The 21909-nt window shown below is 37.3% G+C and overlaps 1 protein-coding gene across 2 annotated transcripts in view; it reads right to left on the bottom strand.

The window, feature by feature from the left end:
* Positions 1-21909, bottom strand: part of SLC2A9 (solute carrier family 2 member 9) — a 1122280-nt gene that overhangs the window by 601937 nt on the left and 498434 nt on the right. For both annotated transcript variants that reach the window (XM_053704140.1, XM_053704141.1), the window contains exon 8: positions 3731-3918. In XM_053704140.1, the coding sequence (XP_053560115.1) occupies positions 3731-3918 (188 nt within the window). The remainder of the gene's footprint in view (positions 1-3730; positions 3919-21909) is intronic.

Below are 21909 nucleotides of genomic sequence, written 5' to 3'. Positions count from 1 at the left end.
TCAATTTAGGTTTATGACTGAAATGGCTTCTTACTAATGTGTCCTTTAAGTTGTTAGCTTTCCTTGCTGTTAGGGAGGGCTTATCCCCTATAATCTCAACTAGTGACGGTTCTGCTTGTAGTATGTGCCAATGTTTTTCTAAAATCTTTCTTGTTTCTTTCTATTTATTATGATAATTCATTATGAATCTGACTGGGCTTGAATTTAATACATTACTCTCATTACTTTTATACAGTAATACCTCTCTCGTTTTTATTTTGATTGATTGTAAGTTTTTTTAAAGTTTTATTTGGGTACCCTCTGTCTCTGAATCTATCCTAAAGTTCCCTGGCTTCCGATTTAAATTGATTCTCATCAAAACAGTTTCTTTTTAGTCTTGAATATTGAACATATGGTATATTATTTATTAAATTTTGTGGGTGATGACTACTGTATGCCAAAAGTGTATTCCCTGCTGTTGGCTTTCTATAAGTAGATGTCTCTATTTTATTTTGTGATATCATGACATTCAGGTCTAAAAAGGATATGAGTACCTTATCTCTTGAGAAAGTGAATTTCAAATTCCATTTGTTTAAATTTAGAATTTTCATAAATCTGAGCAAATTTTCTTCTGTATCTTCCTAGATGACAATAATGTCATCTATAAATCTTAGCCACAAACGAATGATATTATTACAGTTGAATTCACAATCAAGGACACAGTCCTGTTCCCATTTCCCTAAATATAAACAGGCTTAGGTTGGGGCACAGCAAGTCCCCATTGCTGTTCCAAGTATCTGCTCATAAAATCTTCCATTAAATGTAAAATAATTATGCTCCAGGATGAATTTCAATAGTTTTAATACAAAATCAGTATGTTTATTATATGCAGTCCCTCTTTGTTGTAAATAAAATTTACATGCATCTATTACCAAGTTGTGTGGGATTGATGAATATAGCATTTCTACATCTATTGCGACCAATAGTGTGTCTGTTTTTACTGTAATATCATCTAATTTTTTAAGAACATCCAAAGTATCTTTAATATATGATGGTAAATTTGATAAATGTGGTCTTAGACAAAAGTCTACATATTGTTAAATATTTTCTGTAAGTGAGCCTAGTCCTGAGACTATTGGTCTCCCTGGAGGAGGAATTTTAGCTTTGTGTAATTTTGGAATGATATAGAATGTAGGTATTATGGGGTATTTTACATGCAGGTATTGGAACTCCTTTTTAGTTATTAAATTTTCTTCTAGGGCTCTGGAGAGTATTAACCTTAGTTGATCATTATAATTCTGTGTTTTAAGATTTTCTATTGCTTCTGGTCTTTTAGCTGTCTCTCACATTCTTCTATATAGTCTTTAGTGTTAAGTACCACTACATTGCCACCCTTGTCTGATGGCTTTATTGTAATAGATTTATCTTCAGTTAAATCTCTCATAGCTTTCCTTTGTGTCTGACTAATATTGTCCACAAAATCACTATTTGTCTCCAACAAATTTATATCTTTTTCAACCATTTTAACAAAGTTAAGGGTACTGTAGAGAGAGACAGCTTTAAAACCTTCTTAAGTTTTATTCCTTGATGATAACGCGTAACAAGTGATAATATAATCAAATAGAGTATACCATATATATTTGTATTAGAAGAATGGTCATGTTTAGGATTTTTGTGTTATTTTGTTTAATTTAGCATTGTAGTAACCATTGTGGCAACAAAGTATTTATTTCAATGCACTATTTCACACCTGGGAGAAAAAAGAAAGGAAAAGGAGGAGTTTTCAGGCAGACTTAAGCTGTCATGGACCTGCAAGTAATTACAACTCAGCCGGAAGAAGCCAGTTGATTTGATGGTGAAACGCGCGTAGCTGTTGTCTATTGTCGGTGGGGTAATAGCTGATCCCTGCCGTCTGAATGCTGGAGCTCCCACACTGAAAGAAGTCGGGTGGGTAAGCCCTAGATGCGTCCTGCAACAAGAAGTAAGGCGTGGATTATACCACTAAGTGCCTGAAACATCTTGTAATATCGGTGAGAGATGAAGTATACGGAACAGGTAAAATAATTTACTTTTGCAAACAGCGGATAAAACAGCGGAACTAGTACAGATATCTCTAAGCTGATCTTAGGTGAATTCAGAGTTGCCGACATAGCTGTTGGTGCTGTTTCGATACAGCGAAATCATTCAGTACACCTATTCAATTTTACATCCTATTCATACAAGGCTCTGTTACTCTGTTAATTTATTGCATGAGGATCGCTTTTGGAGACCTATTTAAGGAACATTTATTGTTTCATTTTGGATACCAGGAATAAGCTTATTTTTGCAATTACACCCTGGGATAGAGGCCTCTATAAGGGTTAATTACTACATGACTTTCTTAGTATCAAGTGGGACTCTCAGCTTATGTTTTATTGTTGCCACAAATGATTTGTATATTTTGTATACTTTTGTTGCTATATTTTGAATGTTGATAAATTCATTCTAATTGCATCTGCTGTCTGCCTGTGTCTCTGGGGTAGCCTCAAAATGTAGTTTGTTTATTTTTGGCAATCCTTTTGTGCTGGACTAAGAGTTACTTTGTTCTTTCATAATGAATATATATATATATATATATATATATATATATATATATATATATATATATATATATATATATATATATATATATATATATATATATATACACAAAGACAAAGATAGAGAAAGGTGCACATTAAAAACAACACCAATTTATTTTATATGAGGTATGTAAAAACACATATAGATGGAGTGATCTCACAGCAGTACAGCAGTATCGATGTGGTCAGATAACGTCCCTGAACCAAGTCTCCCTCAATCAGCAAAGATTGTCCCATATGAAATGGAGTCAGATCAATCCACAACAGAGTATTGCAAAATATTTAAAAAAACATTAAAATCAGCAACAAGCGTAACACCACTGTACTACAGCAGCTGGTCGATGAATGTTTGGTCACCAGTTTTGTAAGTTTGTCATGTAATTTTTGGGTGCGTTTAATAGACAGCATACTTATATATATCCAGCAGATTTGAATTACTCTTTTCTTTGGTTTAGAACATCAATCAATTTTTAAGCACACTTTTATATGAACAGTAATCTGCCAAGAAAAGGCACATATACTTTTTTCTCTGACATATTCATCCTTAATGTACTTATTTAAATCTCTACTGAGCTTTTATCTTTGTATCAGGTTAAAAAGCAGAATGTCTCTGTCTATTAGCTACTGGTAGGGCTTATTTCCCATATTGCCTACTTTTGTTTCTGGGAAAGTAAAAGGGTTAAAAAGGGTCATTAAAAAGGTTCTATTATAAAATAAACAAATGTATTGTGCACTTCCTATTGATACTCATTGACTTCCTCCTAATTGTCAATGAGCATTGGAAATAACTACCTATCAGCCAATGAGCATTAACAGGAAGTGCCTGTCAGCCAATAAGCATAAGCAGGAAATACACAACTAATACAGCAGTATTAGTTTCATTTTATACCCAAATAGCTTTATTTAAAAATATTTTCACACAAAAAATAATAATAAATAAATCCCATATGTTTATAAGCTGTCAGAGGATAGTGTTTTATATTTTACCATGATTAATCTTGCCCCCTAAAAATGAACATTTAATTGATATCCTTAAAATCATAACAGCCTTTAGAATTACAACATGGTTAGTATTCAAACTGTAGTAAAATAATGCCCTTCTATAAACATAAATATATTTTTATACTTACTGCATTAATACCACATAGCTGGTAAGATGCCATGGTGACTATTACTGTTATTATCTGCCATCGTGCTGAGCGTGTCTTGAAAAGTTCGAATACAGACACTAATCGGGTGTTTCTTTGAATTCTTGTCTCTGACAAAACTTCTTCTATATTTTGAGACACATCACTTTTCCCAAGGAATGTACGAAAGGCTAAAACCCAAAACAAAAATGGTTTTCAATTTAACCTTACAAACAAGATATAAGATATATTTCCCTAGATCAGTAACTAGTCATTTTTGGAGATTCAGATTTGTCAAGTGTCTAGTCTGAAATATTTACATATGATGTTCAGCCCAATAAAAAATGAATCTTGATAGATTATGTCTAACATAAAACTTCTGTCAGTTAAACAATCTGATTTTATTGGAAACCAATTATTGATTAATCTTTTTTATGTTTAGATGTTTCATTTAAATGCAAATATTTTATCATTTAATTTAGTTCTTTGGAGTCTATCAAATCCATTAAAAAATTTATTTAAAGAGGTACATACAGTTTTTGAAATCTAAGTGCACTTGATTCCATAAGAAAACATCAGTTTGTCAATATTTATCTTATACTTTGCATTGATGACTATCAACAACAATATTTCAATCCATCACAAAGACAGGCTTTTTAAACTACCAAACATGCACAAAACTAAAATAGGGTAATCAATAAATGATTGTGTAATTGCAATTTAGTAATAGGCTTTTCAAAAAAATTGTTAATAATAAAATTGCGCACATTTTTGTGAGTTTTGTGAAGAGTTTGAGATGCAGCAGTCTTCAGAATGCTGTTTCTTAAAGGGACATGAAACTCAAATTTTTTCTTTCATGATCTAGAAAAAGCATGGGATTTTAAACAACTTTCCAATTTACTTTAATTGTCTAATTTGCTTCATTCTCTTAATATCCTCTTTTGAAATGCATATCTAGATAGGCACAGTAGCTGCTGATTGGTGGCTGCACATAGAGACCTTGTGTGATTGGCTCACCCATGTGCATTGCTATTTCTTCAACAAGGGATATCTAAAGAATGAAGCAAATTAGATAATAGAAGTAAATTGAAAAGTTGTTTAAAATTGCATTCTCTTTCTGAATCATGAAAGAAAAATTTTGTGTTTCATGTCCCTTTAACTTCTTGTTGCAATCACTCACAAGCAAACCACAAGGGCTCTAAAGTTGCATCCACATCTTCATGAAAGAGCCCTTTAGGTTAGGTAGTCATCATAAATATTGCATAAAAATGCCACCATGTTATTCTTCTTGTTTTGTTTTTGTGGCATATGTAATTTATATGGCTTAAGTAATTCAAATGGAAGCAAATGCTAAAACACTCAAATTTATTTCAACATTGTTGCATGGCAAACACCAATGTATTTAAAATGGGGCAAGAGACATACCATTATATCATTTTGCTAATACAATTGTTTAGGGTCTGTAGCTAACTCATGTGTCAGGAAAAAAAACAACCTTTTAAAACATATTAGTTTGTTGTGTGATGGCATTTTGATGCTTAAAAAGGGACATGAAACTTGAAAAGGGACATGTAATTTTTCTTTCCCCGATTAAAGGGATACTAAATGCAAATGTTTTCTTTCATGATTCTGATAGAGCATGCAATTTTATACAACTTTCTAATTTACTTCTATAATTTTTTCTTCAATCTCTTGGTATCTTTATTTGAAAAGCAGGAATGAAAGCTTAGGAGCCGCCCCATGCAATTTTTCAATAACTTTCCTATGTACTTCTATTATCAAATTTGCTTTGTATTTTTGGTATCCTTTAGTGAAAAGCTTGCCTAGGTAGGATCAGGAAGAGCAATGTACTACTGGGAGCTAGCTGCTTATTGGTGGCTGCACATAGTTGCCTCTTCTCATTGGCTCACTAAATGTGTTCAGCTAGTTCCAAGTATAGCATTGCTGCTCTTTCAATAAAGGATATCAAGCGAATGAAGCAAATTTGAGAATAGAAGTAAATTTAAGTTGTTTAAAATCATATGCTCTAACCGAACTATTAAAGAAAAAATTGGGGTTTAATGTCCCTTACCCTTACTTTAGAACTTAATTGGTAAAAGTTAAAAAAATAAAGTATACATGCACAGTCCTAAAGGGGCATGAAAACCAAAAATGCTCTCTTATGATTCAGGTAGAGCACGCCATTTAAGCAACATTATTATTAACTTCCATTATCAAATTTTCTTTGTCCTTTTGGTATCTTTTTTTTTTTTAAAGCGTTCACGTAAACTCAGGAGCAGTTTTTCAAGAATGCAAGAGCACTAGATAGCAGCATTATTTCCAGCCAGGCAGTGCTCCAGTTCAGACGCCTACTTAGGTAATAGAGGATACCAGGAAAACTTTGATAATAGAAGTCAATATGAAACTATTTTTTCAAAATTGTATGTTCTGTCTGAATCACAAAAGAACATATTTGGGTTTCATATTGCATTTTAGTAGTTAAAAGAATATTAGACACTTCCTGCATTTGTGTAAAAAAAAGGACTTTGTCTTACACCCTTAGAGGCCAAAAAGTGACCTTTAAATGTTACAAATTAAATAAATGGCTGTAGCATTTAGAAGACCTAGGTTACCAAATTTGCTTTTTGGCTCCAAAGGCAGTGTGGAATAAATAATCATTTTAACACAAAGGGGGATATTTATCAAAGCCTCAACTATGATGCATTTGCCGGCACCAATACGCTCGCCTAACATCACGGCTACACATCTACATATTTATAAAAAAAGCCGCCAAAAATATGCGCACCAAGTACATGGCGATGAGCATCGGACTGTTAACTAGCAGTCATCGATCTCGCGTCTATGCGGCTTTTTACCAACTTTATTTATACCCTGTCACTAAATGCCGCCACTATACTAAAATGTTTAACCCCTATCCCGCCGCTCCCAGACCCCGCCGCAACTAAATAAAGTTTTTAACCCCTATCCTGCCGCTCCCGGACCCCACCGCAACTGAATAAAGTTATTAACCCCTATCCCGCCACTCCCGGACCCCGCTGCAACCTATATAAAGTTTTTAACCCCTATCCCGCAGCTCCCGGACCCCGCTGCAACTAAATAAAGTTATTCACACCAATCCCGCCGCTCCCGGGCCCTGCCACCACCTAAAGAAAAGTATTAACCCCTAAACTTCTGGCCTCCCACATCACTACCATTAACTAAACCTATTAACCCCTAAACTGCCAGCCCCCCACATCGCCATAAACTAAATTAAGCTATTAACTCCTAAACCTAACAACCCGCTAACTTTACATTAAAATTACCTCATCCCTATCTTATAATAAATTAAAACTTACCTGTAGAATTAAAATGAACTATTTTTAAACTATTAAATAACCTACCCTAACTATTATACTACAATTACATTAAACTACCAATTAAATTATCTAAATTACATATTAAAAAACCCTAACCCTACTCAAATTATTTAAATCCACTATTAAACCTAAATCTAAAAAATTATTAACTTACAAAAAAAAAATAAACGCTAAGTTACAAAAAAAACAAACACTACATTACGAAAAAAACAAACCACATTATCAAAAATAAAAACAAATTAATCCTAATCTAATAGCCCTATCAAAATAAAAAAGCCCCCCCAAAATAAAAAAAACCCTAGCCTACAATAAACTACCAATGACCCTTAAAAGGGTATAATAGTTAGGGTGGGTTAATTAATCTTTGAAAAATAGTTAATTTTAATTCTACAGGTAAGTTTTAATTTATTTGAAGATAAGGATGTTGTAATTTTAATTTAAACTTAGAGGGTTGTTAGGTTTAGAGGTTAATAGCTTAATTTAGTTTATGGGGCTGGGGTTTTAGGGGTTAATAGGTTTAGTTAATGGTAGTGATGTGGAAGGCCAGAGGTTTAGGGGTTAATACATTTCTTTAGGTGGCGGCAGGGTCCGGGAGTGGAGGGATAAGGGTTAATAACTTTATTTAGTTGCGGCGGGGTCCAGGAGCAGCAGGATAGGGGTTAATAACATAATGTAGGTGGCAGCAATGTCAGAGGCGGCAGATTAGGGGTGTTTAGACTCGGGGCTTATGTTTGGGTGTTAGGTGTAAACGTAACATGTTTTCAACATATAAATCAATGGGATATCTGGCAGCATCGAACATAAGCTTTCACTGCTTTCAGACTCCCATTAATTTCTATGGAATCCATGGCCTCCAGGGTGGCGGATTGAAAACCAGGTACGCTGAGCCGGAATAGCCGCAAGCGTACCTGTTAGAAATTTGATAACTTTGAAAGGTTGTCAAATAGAGCCGAATGTGTATTCGGAACATCTGTAATGACGTAAGTATCGATCTGCTTGAGACTGGTGGATCGTATGTTACGTCACAAATTTAAACTTTTGGCGGTCTGTAGACTTTTATAACTAGGTCGGATCAAGCTTGCAACAATTACGCTACTGAATTCCGCCGTATTTGCGGTTGACGGCTTGATAAATATCCCCCAAAGCAAGGCTTTTAACGTCCCTTTAAATTGTTTTTCAGTTAATGTTTTGCAGCATTCTAAACAACTTGTGGGGGTTGGGTTCACTAGCTGAACACAATGAACTACCTTTAGATGTCTCTACAAGGAATAACCACTGGGGTTTTTTCGATTAAGTATGTGCAAATTTGGTTAATTTGTTTAAAAAAAAATTACAAACTATTCTGTTCTAAACAAATTTAATTGTTTGATGAACATATTGGCTTTTGTCATAAACAGCTGTTAATTTTGCTTTACAGAATGTAGTTTTTGATTAAAATAAATAAATATATTATAAATAAAAATACTCAAAATTACATTGAAGTCTATGACAGCTTATATTTCAATTTTATATTTTATCAGCTGTAGTTTTCTCTTAAATGAATTGTTACATTTCACATTGCAGAATATTACATTTATTCTGTAAAAGTATTCAAAGGGTAGGTAAATACAAAGGGAAACACATCCACATTCCTTGACTACAGAGTGATGTTTTTAAGTTCTGTGTATTGAGAACCAGAGATACTAGTAACTATGCAAGACAGTCTCTCTAGAGCACCGATTCTTAAACAGGCTGTCTGGATGCCCTGGGGCACCACAGCTATCAGTTGAAGATGTCACATAGAATTAGGAATAAGGATGAAAACTCTTTATGATAAGCAATTCCTTGAAGTGTTTTAGTGGCACACTGTGTAAAATTCCTTTTATATAATTCCTACAATGTTTTCAGTTGTATGTCATTTAAAGGGACATGAAACCCAAATTTTTTCCATCATGTTATAGATAGTGAATACAATTTTAAACAACATTTTAATTTACTTTTTTTATTTTTATTTGTTCTTTAGGTATTCTTTGTTGCAGAAAGAGCAAAGCACATGCGTGAGACAATCACGCGAGGCATCTATGTGCAGCCACCGATCAGCAGCTACTAGGCCTATTTATATATGATTTTTGAAAAAGGATTTAAAGAGAATGAAGCAAATTAGATAATAGAAGTAAATTAGAAAGTTGTTTAAAATGGCATGCTCTTTCTAAATCATGAAACAAAGAAACATTTGTTTTCATGTCCCTTTAATTAAATTAACAGAGCCCTTTGCAAAACACAAAAAAACAATAACATTGTATGTTACCTATATGTAACAAAGATAGATTATTGATGTTATAAAGGAAATAAAAGTTGGCAAACCAATGTTATAGAGTTATAATACTAGTAACAGTAAAACTCGGAGGCAGATCATGCAAAAAGCAAATGCTGGAAAAAGAAGATATAAAGGCTAGTTGGCATGAGGAACAATTTAATCATAAGCCATGTAATGTGTTGGACATAAGCAGATAATTCAGCCATGAGTCTCAAAAAAAGAAAGTGAATATATATATAATTCAATTAGCTTGGACAGTGAGTAGCACACTACAGAAGAAATCTCCTTATATATACTCTTCCATTTTATAAAGCTGCAAGCTTCAAACTCCTTGTGAGAATTATAAAGTTACCTATAAAATGAACTATATGAGACTACCCACAATATGGACACACATTACACATTTGAACAAGCTACTAAATTTTCAAAACCCATTAATTTTATTTGAATGCATCACTTTTCTGCTTGTGTATGCTAATGAATCTATTTTTCCCCCTATGGTTAATAAGGAAATATAGATGATTCACCCTATGCTCGTATGCTTAGAGGAATACAGAAGCAATTTTCTAAAGAGTAGTTTACTGAGTGGGACAATCCCTTTAAACAATCTAATACATTCACTGCTTTGTTCTTCCTTAATATATTGTCTCTTTGTACAATGAGATATTGTATAGCCCACAGTAAACTACAAAGCTTGAAGACCTGAGAATATAATATTTCCAGTAATTTGAATGTATATGAAAGTCACTAAAGACATATTATTTTAAGATGTAAGCATAACTGCCATACTCTTGTAATATGCAAAGGTTTTAGCAATGGCATCTTCTATTTATTAAACCTCTGATCAGATGTCAAGAAGTAAGATCCTAATGAATGCATTTATTGCTATAACTTTAGTGTGCATTCCCTGACATTTGTCCACCATCCTCCAGTCTAATTTGCAAGTGTGTAACTCCTGTGCACCTAGGCAACCTTTAACCATATGTCTGGAATCAAATCATTAGTAGTTAGATCTCACTGCTATAAACAACAGAACACAGCCTATGTGGGAACTGTGCCCTAAGTGGCTCTATGTTACAAGTGGGAGAGATATCAACTGAAGTTAGCAATCCCCACTAACAGGTCATTCATTCTTACTAAATATACAACTGCACAATGGTCTCCATGTCTTTTTTGCTCTGTCTGCCCTTCTCCTAAAACATACTGCAATATATAACAATATAACTCCCACACTATCCATATCTCACCCTCCCTTCTCTCATCCCCTATAGTGTCCTCTCATGTACTACTATGTCTCCTTAGAAATACTTCCCCATCTTACTCTCCTATCTCCAATCATACCCGCTCCTACAAGTCTCACTCTCACCTTCTCTCACTCTCACTCCTACTACTGCTTGCTGCTGGTGACATCTCTCCAAGCCCTGGTCCTGCAGCGATCATGACACTTCCATACCATTGATCAGTCACGCAGAGTAAATACTCTAGGTCACGCAATTCTGACAGTCTCATCTCCATTAACTTACAGCACTTATCACCTTTATTTTCTTGAGCTCTCTGGAATGCTCGCTCTGTCTGCAACAAACTTACATCTGTTCACAACCTGTTTGTTTCCGGCACTTTCAAACTTTAGCAATTACCAAAACTTGGCTATCTTCTTATGACACTGCTTCCATCAATGCTCTCACACACTGAGGCCTCCACTTTAGCCATACCCCTAGGCCAGGTGAGAGACATGGTGGCGGTGTTGCAATCTTGCTCTCCGCCTCCTGCTTCTATCAATACTTGCCTCCCATCTCTCTCATTTTCCTCCTTTGAAGTTTACTGCATTCACCTGTGCTCCACTCTCCCCCTCAGAATGGCAGTCATCTATCGCCCTCCTGGACCAACCTCCCAAATCCTTGACAACTTTGTCCCCTGGCCTCCTCACTTTCTCTCTCCAAATATACCTGCCCTAATTTTGGGGGAGTTTTACATCCCCATTGATAATCCATCTCCCCCTGCTGCTTCTAAACTTCTGAAACTCCTTTGGTCTCTCAAAATACACCCTATTTCTTACTCACCATGATGAACATTCCATTGATCTATTCTCCTACCTCTGCCCTATATCTGGTGTCACCTGTTGCTTGTTTCCCATTTCAGACCACCACCTGCTCACATATTACCTTAAAGTACAGGCTAACCCTATTTCTCCCTCTCAAACCTGTACCCGTAGAAATCTACACACTGTGGATCCTCTCCAATTTTCCAAGCTTATTAAAAATCTACTCCTTCTATTATATACTGGCCTGACCTTACTATAACCCACTATAACAATATTGTTTCCTCTGCACTAGACATTCTTGCTCCTCCCCAGCTACACAAAACCACATGTTGTCAGATCTAGCCTTGGCACTCTCAACAAAGTGCCTGGAAGAAATCTCGCTCTTAACCTGATTTCATCCACTATAAGTTAATTCTTCATTCTTACAAATTTGCTCTTCACTTAGCCAAGCAAACCTACTTATTTTCTACTCACTACTCAAACCCTAAATGACTCTTCTCTGCTTTCATCTCTCTACTCTATTCACCTGCACCACCCCCTTCATCTGCCTTTATTGCTCAAGAACTGGCAGACTACTTTTTATCCAAAACAACATCCCAACAAAAGCTTGTTTTCTTCCCTCTCCACCCCAGATCACCCCCTCTGACACTCTCTGCATCTTCCCCCCAGCCACTGAGAATGAAGTAGGTTCCTTATTGTCTTCCTCACGCCTCACTACCTGCCCACTTGACCCTATCCCTTCAAATGTAATACCTTCTCTGTCTTCCACCCTCATTCCAGCTCTTACTCCCATTTTCAACTTATCCCTTTTTACCAGTTAATTTCCATCTTCTTTCAAACATGCAAAGGTCACCCCATCCTCAAAAACTCTCCATCTACCCAAATTCACTACTGCCCCATATCACTGCTGCAGTAACTTCAAAAATCCAGGAAAAACAAGTTTTCAACCACCTAACACCCTTCCTGTCCTCCACCTCCTTGCTTGACCACCTTCAATCTGGCTTCTGTCCCTGACACTCAACTGAGACTGCCCTCACCAAGTTTACTAACGATCTTCTAAAAATAACAGCCACTATGCTATAGTTATTTGACTTAACCTTTAAGCTGCCTTCGACACATTTAACCACCTCCTACAGTCTCTCAGCTCTCTTGGTTTCTTTGACACTGTCCAGGGGGTGACACCAAAAAATTTTTTTTTTTTTTTTAATTTTATTGAAATTCAAAGAAATACAATGTTGAGATGCATAGATTATTTTATTAGAGGCTGGCATTTGTGAACATTAGTGGGACTGGGGAAGTTGTAGACACACAATTGTTTTGCCCCTTGAGCCAGTGCTGTGTGCCGTGGGGCTTGCAAAGTTGCGCTGCTAGCCTAATCTTGGATTCACTCTTATCTTTTTATAAGATTTTTTTCTGTGTCATTTGCTGGCGGACTCCTACTCTTCAATGCTGCTGTCTGTTGGAGTACCTCAAGGCTCTGTCCAGGGTCCTCTACTCGTCTCTATATTTTTTTATTGGGTAAACTTATCAATCACTATGGCTTCAAATATACTCTTATCTAACTCTCCACACCTTGCTCTCTCTCCCTCTTTCCTTCCTCATGTCAGCGACTGATTATCTGGCATTTCATCCCGGAATGGCCTCTCACCATCTAAAGATCACATGTTCAAGGCTGAGCTCCTTCTAATCCTGCCCTCTAGCTCTATTACAATTTCTGACTTTTCTATTACTGTTGGCAGCAGCACTATCTCCCCATCACCTCAAGGCTTCTTCCTTGGAGTTGCATTTGACTCCAATCTGTCCTTCATCCACCACATCCAAATGCTCTTTTTAATCCTGCTGTAACCACCCATGCAATATCTCCAAAATTCTGAGCGCTGACACCACTGAGCAACTAATCCACTCCCTGGTAATTTTCTGACTTGACTACTGTAATAACCTACTAACTGGCCATTCTCTCTCCCACCTCCCCCCCTTCAAGCTATCCTAAATGCCTCTGCCAGTCTAATTCACCTTTCACGCCATTCTGTATCTGCTGTGCCTCTCTGTGAGTCCCTTCATTGGCTCCCCATTCACAGCAGAAATAAATTCCAAATTCTCACCCTGACCTACAAAGCCCATACCAGCGCTGCCATTCAGCAGCTGTCCTCACTAATCAACAAGTATACTCCAGCCCGCCCCTAAAGGTCCAACAATGACCTGCTCCTTACAACTTATACATTCATCTCTTTTCATACTGGACTGCAGGACTTCTTTCATGCGGCTCCAACCCACTGGAATTCACTTCCTCATGACTTTTCCCTAATCTGTCCTCCTTTAAACTCTCACTAGACACTTTTGTTCAAGGAAGCCTACCACCCAACTCAGTAACAAATAAGTTCCACTTACCATGCTGGTATAAGCTCCGCCTCCTCCATCTCTACCATAATGCGCGTGCGGCGCTCTGTCACCCACCCACCACCAGTTATCCCTGCTAACACCTTGCAGGGCTGCAGCCTGGCCTGCCGTCGCCGGTGTGACAAAGATGAGTGAGCCTGTTTTTGGATTGCTTGCCCTTAATGCCTGGCACTGGACACGGGAGTGTGTGCAACATGTCACGGGGGAATATGCCATCACATGCTTTTGGTGATGAGTGAGCCTGTTTTTGGATTGCTTGCCCTTAATGCCTGGCACTGGACACGGGAGTGCGTGCAACATGTCACGGGGGCATATGCCATCACATGCTTTTGGTGCTGCACTGCTTGGCGTGCAGACCATCCATGAGTGACCATGCTGGCTGACAAGATGTCCAGCTTCCTTCATATCAGTCCACTAAACATCAGTTATACTTTACCCCATACTGTAACCCCCACTACACACATCAGTTATACTTTACTCCAAACTGTATGGGGTAAAGTATAACTGATGTGTGTAGTGGGGGTTATAACTATATGGGGTAAAATATCACTGATGTGTGTAGTGGGGGTTACTGTATGGGGTACTGTATAACTAATGTGTGTAGTGGGGGCTACTGTATGGGGACGGGTAAAGTATCACTGATGTGTGTAGGGAGAGTTACTATATGGGGTACAATATCACTGATGTGTGTAGTGGGGGTTACTATGGGGTAAAGTATAACTGATGTGTGTAGTGGGGGTTACTGTATGGGCGATACAGTAACCCCCACTACACACATAAGTGATACTTAACCCCATACAATAACCCCCACTACACACATTAGTTATACTCTCTGTACCCCATACAGTAACCCCCACTACACACATCAGTGATACTTTACCCAATATAGTAAAAAAAAACACTACACACATCAGTGATACTTTACCCCATATAATAAAAACCCCACTACACACATCAGTGATACTTTACCCCAAATAGTAAAAAAAAACACTACACACATCAGTTGTCTGGTTAGAGCTTAGACTAAAGCATCTGTATTTCCTACATGTGATTTCTTACATGTGATTTGCTATGCAGCACACCCACTTTCTTATTTGTTATGCAGCACAACCACTGTCTTATTTGTTATGCAGCACACCAACTGTCTGATTTGTTATGCAGCTCAACCACTGTCCAGTGGCGTCACTAGGGGGGGGGCGGGCCGCACCCGGGTGACACCCTCCAGGGGGTGACACCAAAAAAATTTTAATTTATTTTTTAATTTTTTTTTTAATTTTATTGAAATTCAAAGAAATACAATGTTGAGATGCATAGATTATTTTATTAGCGGCTGGCATTTGTGAACATTAGTGGGACTGGGGAAGTTGTAGACACACAATTTTTTTGCCCCTTGAGCCAGTGCTGTGTGCCGTGGGGCTTGCAAAGTTGCGCTGCTAGCCTAAACCTGCCTGCCTATCTGTGCTCACTGCTCAGTGACATGCGGCCCAGGGCTGTGCACTGACAGACTTGGAACAGAGTCAGAGAGCAGAATTTTCATAGTTTGTGCACCTAAACCTTTTCTTCAGTGATTTATTTTAGAGTGCTCTGTTTATCTTTCATTTGATGTTCTGCTGAGCCAGGGAGCAGCTCTAGGCATGAGCTTCATAATTAATGCAGTGCAGTTTACATATTTTGTATGTGTGTGTCTGAGTTTTTTTGTGTCTCAGTGTTTTTGTGTGTGTGTCTGAGTGTGTTTCCGAGTGTTTGTGTGTGCATCTGAGTATGTTTTTAAGTGTGTCTGAGTGTTTGTATGTGTGTTTGCCTGTGTTTTTGTGTGTGTCTGCTTTTTGGGGGGGGGGGTGACACCATGACTTACCGCACCGGGTGACACCAACCCTAGTGACGCCACTGCCACTGTTTGATTTGCTATGCAACACAACCACTGTCTGATTTGCTAGGCAGCACAACCACTGTCTGATTTGCTAGGCAGCACAACCACTGTCTGATTTGCTATGCAGCACAACCACTGTCTGATTTGCTATGCAGCACAACCACTGTCTGATTTGCTATGCAGCACAACCACTGACTGATATGTTATGCAGCACAACCACTTGCTGATTTGTTATGCAGCACTACCACTGTCTGGTTTGCTATGCTGCACTGCCACTGTCTGATTTGCTTTTGCAGCACTACCACAGTTTGATTTGCTATTCTGCGCTACCGCTGATTTATTTTAATTTAGCCACCAATCAGCAAGCTCTACCCAGGTGCTGAACACAAAAAATGGGCCAACTCCTAAGCTTACATTCCTGCTTTTTAAATACAGATACCAAGAGAATGAAGTATAAATGATAATAGGAGTAAATTAAAAAGTTGCTTAAAATGTCATGCTCTAAAAATGTCATGCAAAATGTATCCTCGCATTTGTGGCCAAAAATCCTAGCACCGGCTCTGCCTACACCTCTAGATTGTAAGTAAGGGCCCTCAATTCCTCCTGTATTTGTTTGAAAATTTGTATCATCTTTTTAATTTTATCTTTTGTACCCATGGAGAGCGCTGCAGAATTTTTTGGCACTTTATAAATAAAGTATAATAATAATACTAATACTACCCACAATCCATTCCCATTCACTTTGTTGATTATATTCAAATTCATTTCTTTACTGGTCCTACACTTGAAGTACTGGCAATACTATACAACTCCAAGTCTTGAAATTCTGACCAAATTGTTTCCATGTTCCCTGGCCCCACTTTCTAAAGCAAGACATGCTTCATTGGGAATGGATGTTTTAAGTCTCTCATGTTGTCACCCTTAATGTATTTCTTAGGACAATACCAGAGCAACAAGCTCATACATATTCAAATGTGGGCTAGGAGGGATAAGACAATCATCCATAAAAAGAGACAATTAGGAAATATGCAGATGTGACACCTCCTGCCCACCTAGCAATGAGATTAAAAAAAATACATTTATGTTTTTTTAAAAATATCTCAGTAAAGTGCATTAATGCATGATTTCCATTAATAATAAATCTGTAGAATTACCTAATAATCCATCATCTCTACAATGAAAACCAAGCAATATGTTATTTCTGATAATAGAAAAAGAGAAAAAAAAAAACCATTTATATTAATATTAATCTGCAAAAGAAAGTATTGACACATTTTTTTTAAGAAATAAATCTCCAGAAGGACACAGCAAAACATTACTTCAGAGCATAATCATTGAAAAACAGCAATGCATTTCTGCACAAATATAATAATAATAATAATTATTATAATAATAATAATGCACCAATCCCTACACTGATCTAATTACTGCATTATTGTAAACCATAAATCTGCTGAGAAATATATTTTATACAGTGGTAAGCTGGAAATGTATATACAAATGCCTACAGCGCTACAGAATTTTGCGGCGCTATACAAATAAATGATAATAAGAATAATAATTTATTACTTCCAGCATCCAAACAGCATAGGTGCATAACAATATATAACTTTTACTAAAAGACTGAAAAACCAAGCATACCAACCAGAAATAAAACTAGAGAGACAACCAGCAAATACAAAGGAACAGTAAAGTTTTTTTTAGTTTTTTTTTCCCCTCAATAGAAGTAAATTGAATATCTAAGTATAAGTATATCTAGATATAATTCCAGGTATTGTGCAACAACTATTCAAACAAAGCTCTCAATTTCTGGCTCAACCAACCATATAAAAACAGATAAACAAATAAAACAATAGAAATAATAAATGAATCCCAACAAATTTACAAACATTAGTAGTATGATACATTAAATTAATACAAACATGTACACAGAACACCGGGAAGACCAATATCCTTAAAAATAAGATCTTGAAGTAGTCACAGGAGCTCTGCAGTTACACGTGCTAATGGGCCCACTCAAAATATTCAATAAGTCTTACTCTGTTTTCTAGAAATAAGAATTCTGGCACCTGAAATACACCATTATTCTAGGATCATGGAAAAACAAATTACAAGTGGAGCGGTAATTAGCACTCACGCTTGATCGCTAATACCCATAAAAGAACATTTGTAACACACACGGAATAAAGCATATTACAAGCATATTACTCTCAGCTGCCTAGTAAAAGAAACACAGCCAATCAGTTTAATCAGTGCTGAATTTACAGTTTGCTTTAATGTGATCTCATGAGATTTCACTGAAATCTTGCAAGATTTCAAAGTAAACTTCCTTACACTGAGGAGGGAAATAAGATGACTGTGCCTAGGACTAGCACTAGCAGTAGGACAACTGAGGAAATTTTGAAGTAAAATCACATAGAGATATTCTGGTGATGTTTTATTATCAGCTTTTTGCAAATACGCTGAATCACGTTCAAGTGATTCAACATTTGGGTATAATGTCCCATTAAAATAACTTCACAAAATCTAAGGGCCTTGCTTAAACCATTAAAAACTACCCCAGACTCCAGCAAACTTTACAGTAGGCACTATGCATTCTATTAGTCAGGGTTCTCTTGGCATCTGCCACTCCCAGATTCTTTCTTTAGACGGCTAGATAATGACGCGTAATTCATCACTCCAAAGAATTTTTTTTTTTTTTACTCCAGAGTCTGATGACATTCTGCTTTACACCACTCCAGCTGACACATGGCATTGCAGATGTTGATGTAAGGCTTGTGTGCAACTGCTCAGCCATGGAAATTCATTTCATGAAGCTCCCGATGCACGGTTCTTGTGCTAATGTTCCTTCCAGAGATGGTGATGCAACTGATGACAGGCAATTTTTACACATTACACTCTTCAGCACTTGGCAGCCCAGCTCTGTGAGTTTGGCTCAGCTGTAGTTTATCCTAGATGCTTCAACTTCACAAAAATAGCACCCCAGCGGATCTAGTAGAGCAGAAATGGTGGAAATGGTGGCATCCTATGACAGTGTCATGCTTAAAGTCACTGAGCTCTATAGTAAAACTGATTGTGCTGTCTATGGCCTAGATTTAGACTTTTGTCGGTAAGGACCCGCGTAGCTAACGCTGGTTTTTTTCTGGCCGCACCATAAAAATAACTCTGGTATTGAGAGTCCACATAAAGGCTGCGTTAGGCTCCAAAAAAGGAGCGTAGAGCATTTTTAACGCAGCTTCAACTCTCGATACCAGAGTTGCTTACGCAAGCGGCCAGCCTCAAAAACGTGCTCGTGCACGATTCCCCAATAGAAAACAATGGGGCTGTTTGAGCTGAAAAAAAACCTAACACCTGCAAAAAAGCCGCGTTCAGCTCCTAACGCAGCCCCATTGTTTGCTATGGGGAAACACTTCCTACGTCTGCACCTAACACTTTAACATGTACCCCGAGTCTAAACACCCCTAACCTTACACTTATTAACCCCTATTCTGCTGCCCCCGCTATCGCTAACCCCTGCATATTATTATTAACCCCTAATCTGCCGCTCCGTAAACCGCCGCTACTTACATTATCCCTATGTACCCCTAATCTGCTGCCCTAACATCGCCGACCCCTATATTATATTTATTAACCCCTAATCTGCCCCCCACAACATCGCCTCCACCTGCCTACACTTATTAACCCCTAATCTGCCGAGCGGACCTGAGCGCTACTATAATAAAGTTATTAACCCCTAATCCGCCTCACTAACCCTATAATAAATAGTATTAACCCCTAATCTGCCCTCCCTAACATCGCCGACACCTAACTTCAATTATTAACCCCTAATCTTCCGAACGGAGCTCACCGCTATTCTAATAAATGTATTAACCCCTAAAGCTAAGTCTAACACTAACACCCCCCTAAATTAAATATAATTTTAATCTAACGAAATTAATTAACTCTTATTAAATAAATTATTCCTATTTAAAGCTAAATACTTACCTGTAAAATAAACCCTAATATAGCTACAATATAAATAATAATTATATTGTAGCTATTTTAGGATTTATATTTATTTTACAGGCAACTTTGTAATTATTTTAACCAGGTACAATAGCTATTAAATAGTTAAGAACTATTTAATAGTTACCTAGTTAAAATAATTACAAAATTACCTGTAAAATAAATCCTAACCTAAGTTACAATTAAACCTAACACTATACTATCATTAAATTAATTAAATAAAATACCTACAATTACCTACAATTAAACCTAACATGACACTATCAATACATTAATTAAATACAATATCTACAAATAACTACAATGAAATAAACTAACTAAGGTACAAAAAATAAAAAAGAACTAAGTTACAAAAAATAAAAAAATATCTACAAACATAAGAAAAATATTACAACAATTTTAAACTAATTACACCTACTCTAAGCCCCCTAATAAAACAACAAAGCCCCCCAAAATAAAAAATGCCCTACCCTATTCTAAATTACTAAAGTTAAAAGCTCTTTTATCTTACCAGCCCTGAACAGGGCCCTTTGCGGGGCATGCCCCAAGAAGTTCAGCTCTTTTGCCTGTAAAAAAAACATACAATACCCCCCCCCCAACATTACAACCCACATACCCCTAATCTAACCCAAACTCCCTTAAATAAACCTAACACTAAGCCCCTGAAGATCTTCCTACCTTATCTTCACCATACCAGGTTCACCGATCCGTCCTGAAGAGCTCCTCCGATGTCCTGATCCAAGCCCAAGCGGGGGGCTGAAGATGTCCATGATCCGGTAGAAGTCTTCATCCAAGCGGGGCAGAAGAGGTCTTCCATCCGATTGAAGTCTTCATCCAAGCGGGGCAGAAGAGATCTTCCATCAGATTGAAGTCTTCATCCAGGCGGCATCTTCTATCGACATCCATCTGGAGCGGAGCGGCAGCATCATGAAGACCTCCGACGCGGAACATCCATCCTGGCCGACGACTGAACGATGAATGACGGTTCCTTTAAATGACGTCATCCAAGATGGCGTCCCTCGAATTCCGATTGGCTGATAGGATTCTATCAGCCAATCGGAATTAAGGTAGGAATATTCTGATTGGCTGATGGAATCAGCCAATCAGAATCAAGTTCAATCCGATTGGCTGATCCAATCAGCCAATCAGATTGAGCTCGCATTCTATTGGCTGTTCCGATCAGCCAATAGAATGCAAGCTAAATCTGATTGGCTGATGGAATCAGCCAATCAGAATATTCCTACCTTAATTCCGATTGGCTGATAGAATCCTATCAGCCAATCGGAATTCAAGGGACGCCATCTTGGATGACGTCATTTAAAGGAACCGTCATTCGTCGTTCAGTCGTCGGCCAGGATGGATGTTCCGCGTCGGAGGTCTTCAGGATGCTGCCGCTCCGCTCCAGATGGATGTCGATAGAAGATGCCGCCTGGATGAAGACTTCAATCAGATGGAAGACCTCTTCTGCCCCGCTTGGATGAAGACTTCTACCGGATCATGGACATCTTCAGCCCCCCGCTTTGGCTTGGATCAGGACATCGGAGGAGCTCTTCAGGACGGATCGGTGAACCTGGTATGGTGAAGATAAGGTAGGAAGATCTTCAGGGGCTTAGTGTTAGGTTTATTTAAGGGGGGTTTGGGTTAGATTAGGGGTATGTGGGTGGTGGGTTGTAATGTTGGGGGGGGGGTATTGTATGTTTTTTTTACAGGCAAAAGAGCTGAACTTCTTGGGGCATGCCCCACAAAGGGCCCTGTTCAGGGCTGGTAAGGTAAAAGAGCTTTTAACTTTAGTAATTTAGAATAGGGTAGGGCATTTTTTATTTTGGGGGGCTTTGTTGTTTTATTAGGGGGCTTAGAGTAGGTGTAATTAGTTTAAAATTGTTGTAATATTTTTCTTATGTTTGTAGATATTTTTTTATTTTTTGTAACTTAGTTCTTTTTTATTTTTTGTACTTTAGTTAATTTATTTCATTGTAGTTATTTGTAGATATTGTATTTAATTAATTTATTGATAGTGTAGTGTTAGGTTTAATTGTAGGTAATTGTAGTTATTTTATTTTATTAATTTAATGATAGTATAGTGTTAGGTTTAATTGTAACTTAGGTTAGGATTTATTTTACAGGTAATGTTGTAATTATTTTAACTAGGTAACTATTAAATAGTTCTTAACTATTTAATAGCTATTGTACCTGGTTAAAATAATTACAAAGTTGCCT

This window comes from Bombina bombina, chromosome 2 (genome assembly GCF_027579735.1).
Source record: "Bombina bombina isolate aBomBom1 chromosome 2, aBomBom1.pri, whole genome shotgun sequence".
In the NCBI taxonomy this organism is placed as follows: domain Eukaryota; kingdom Metazoa; phylum Chordata; class Amphibia; order Anura; family Bombinatoridae; genus Bombina; species Bombina bombina.
This window is presented reverse-complemented; position numbering and strand designations above follow the sequence as displayed.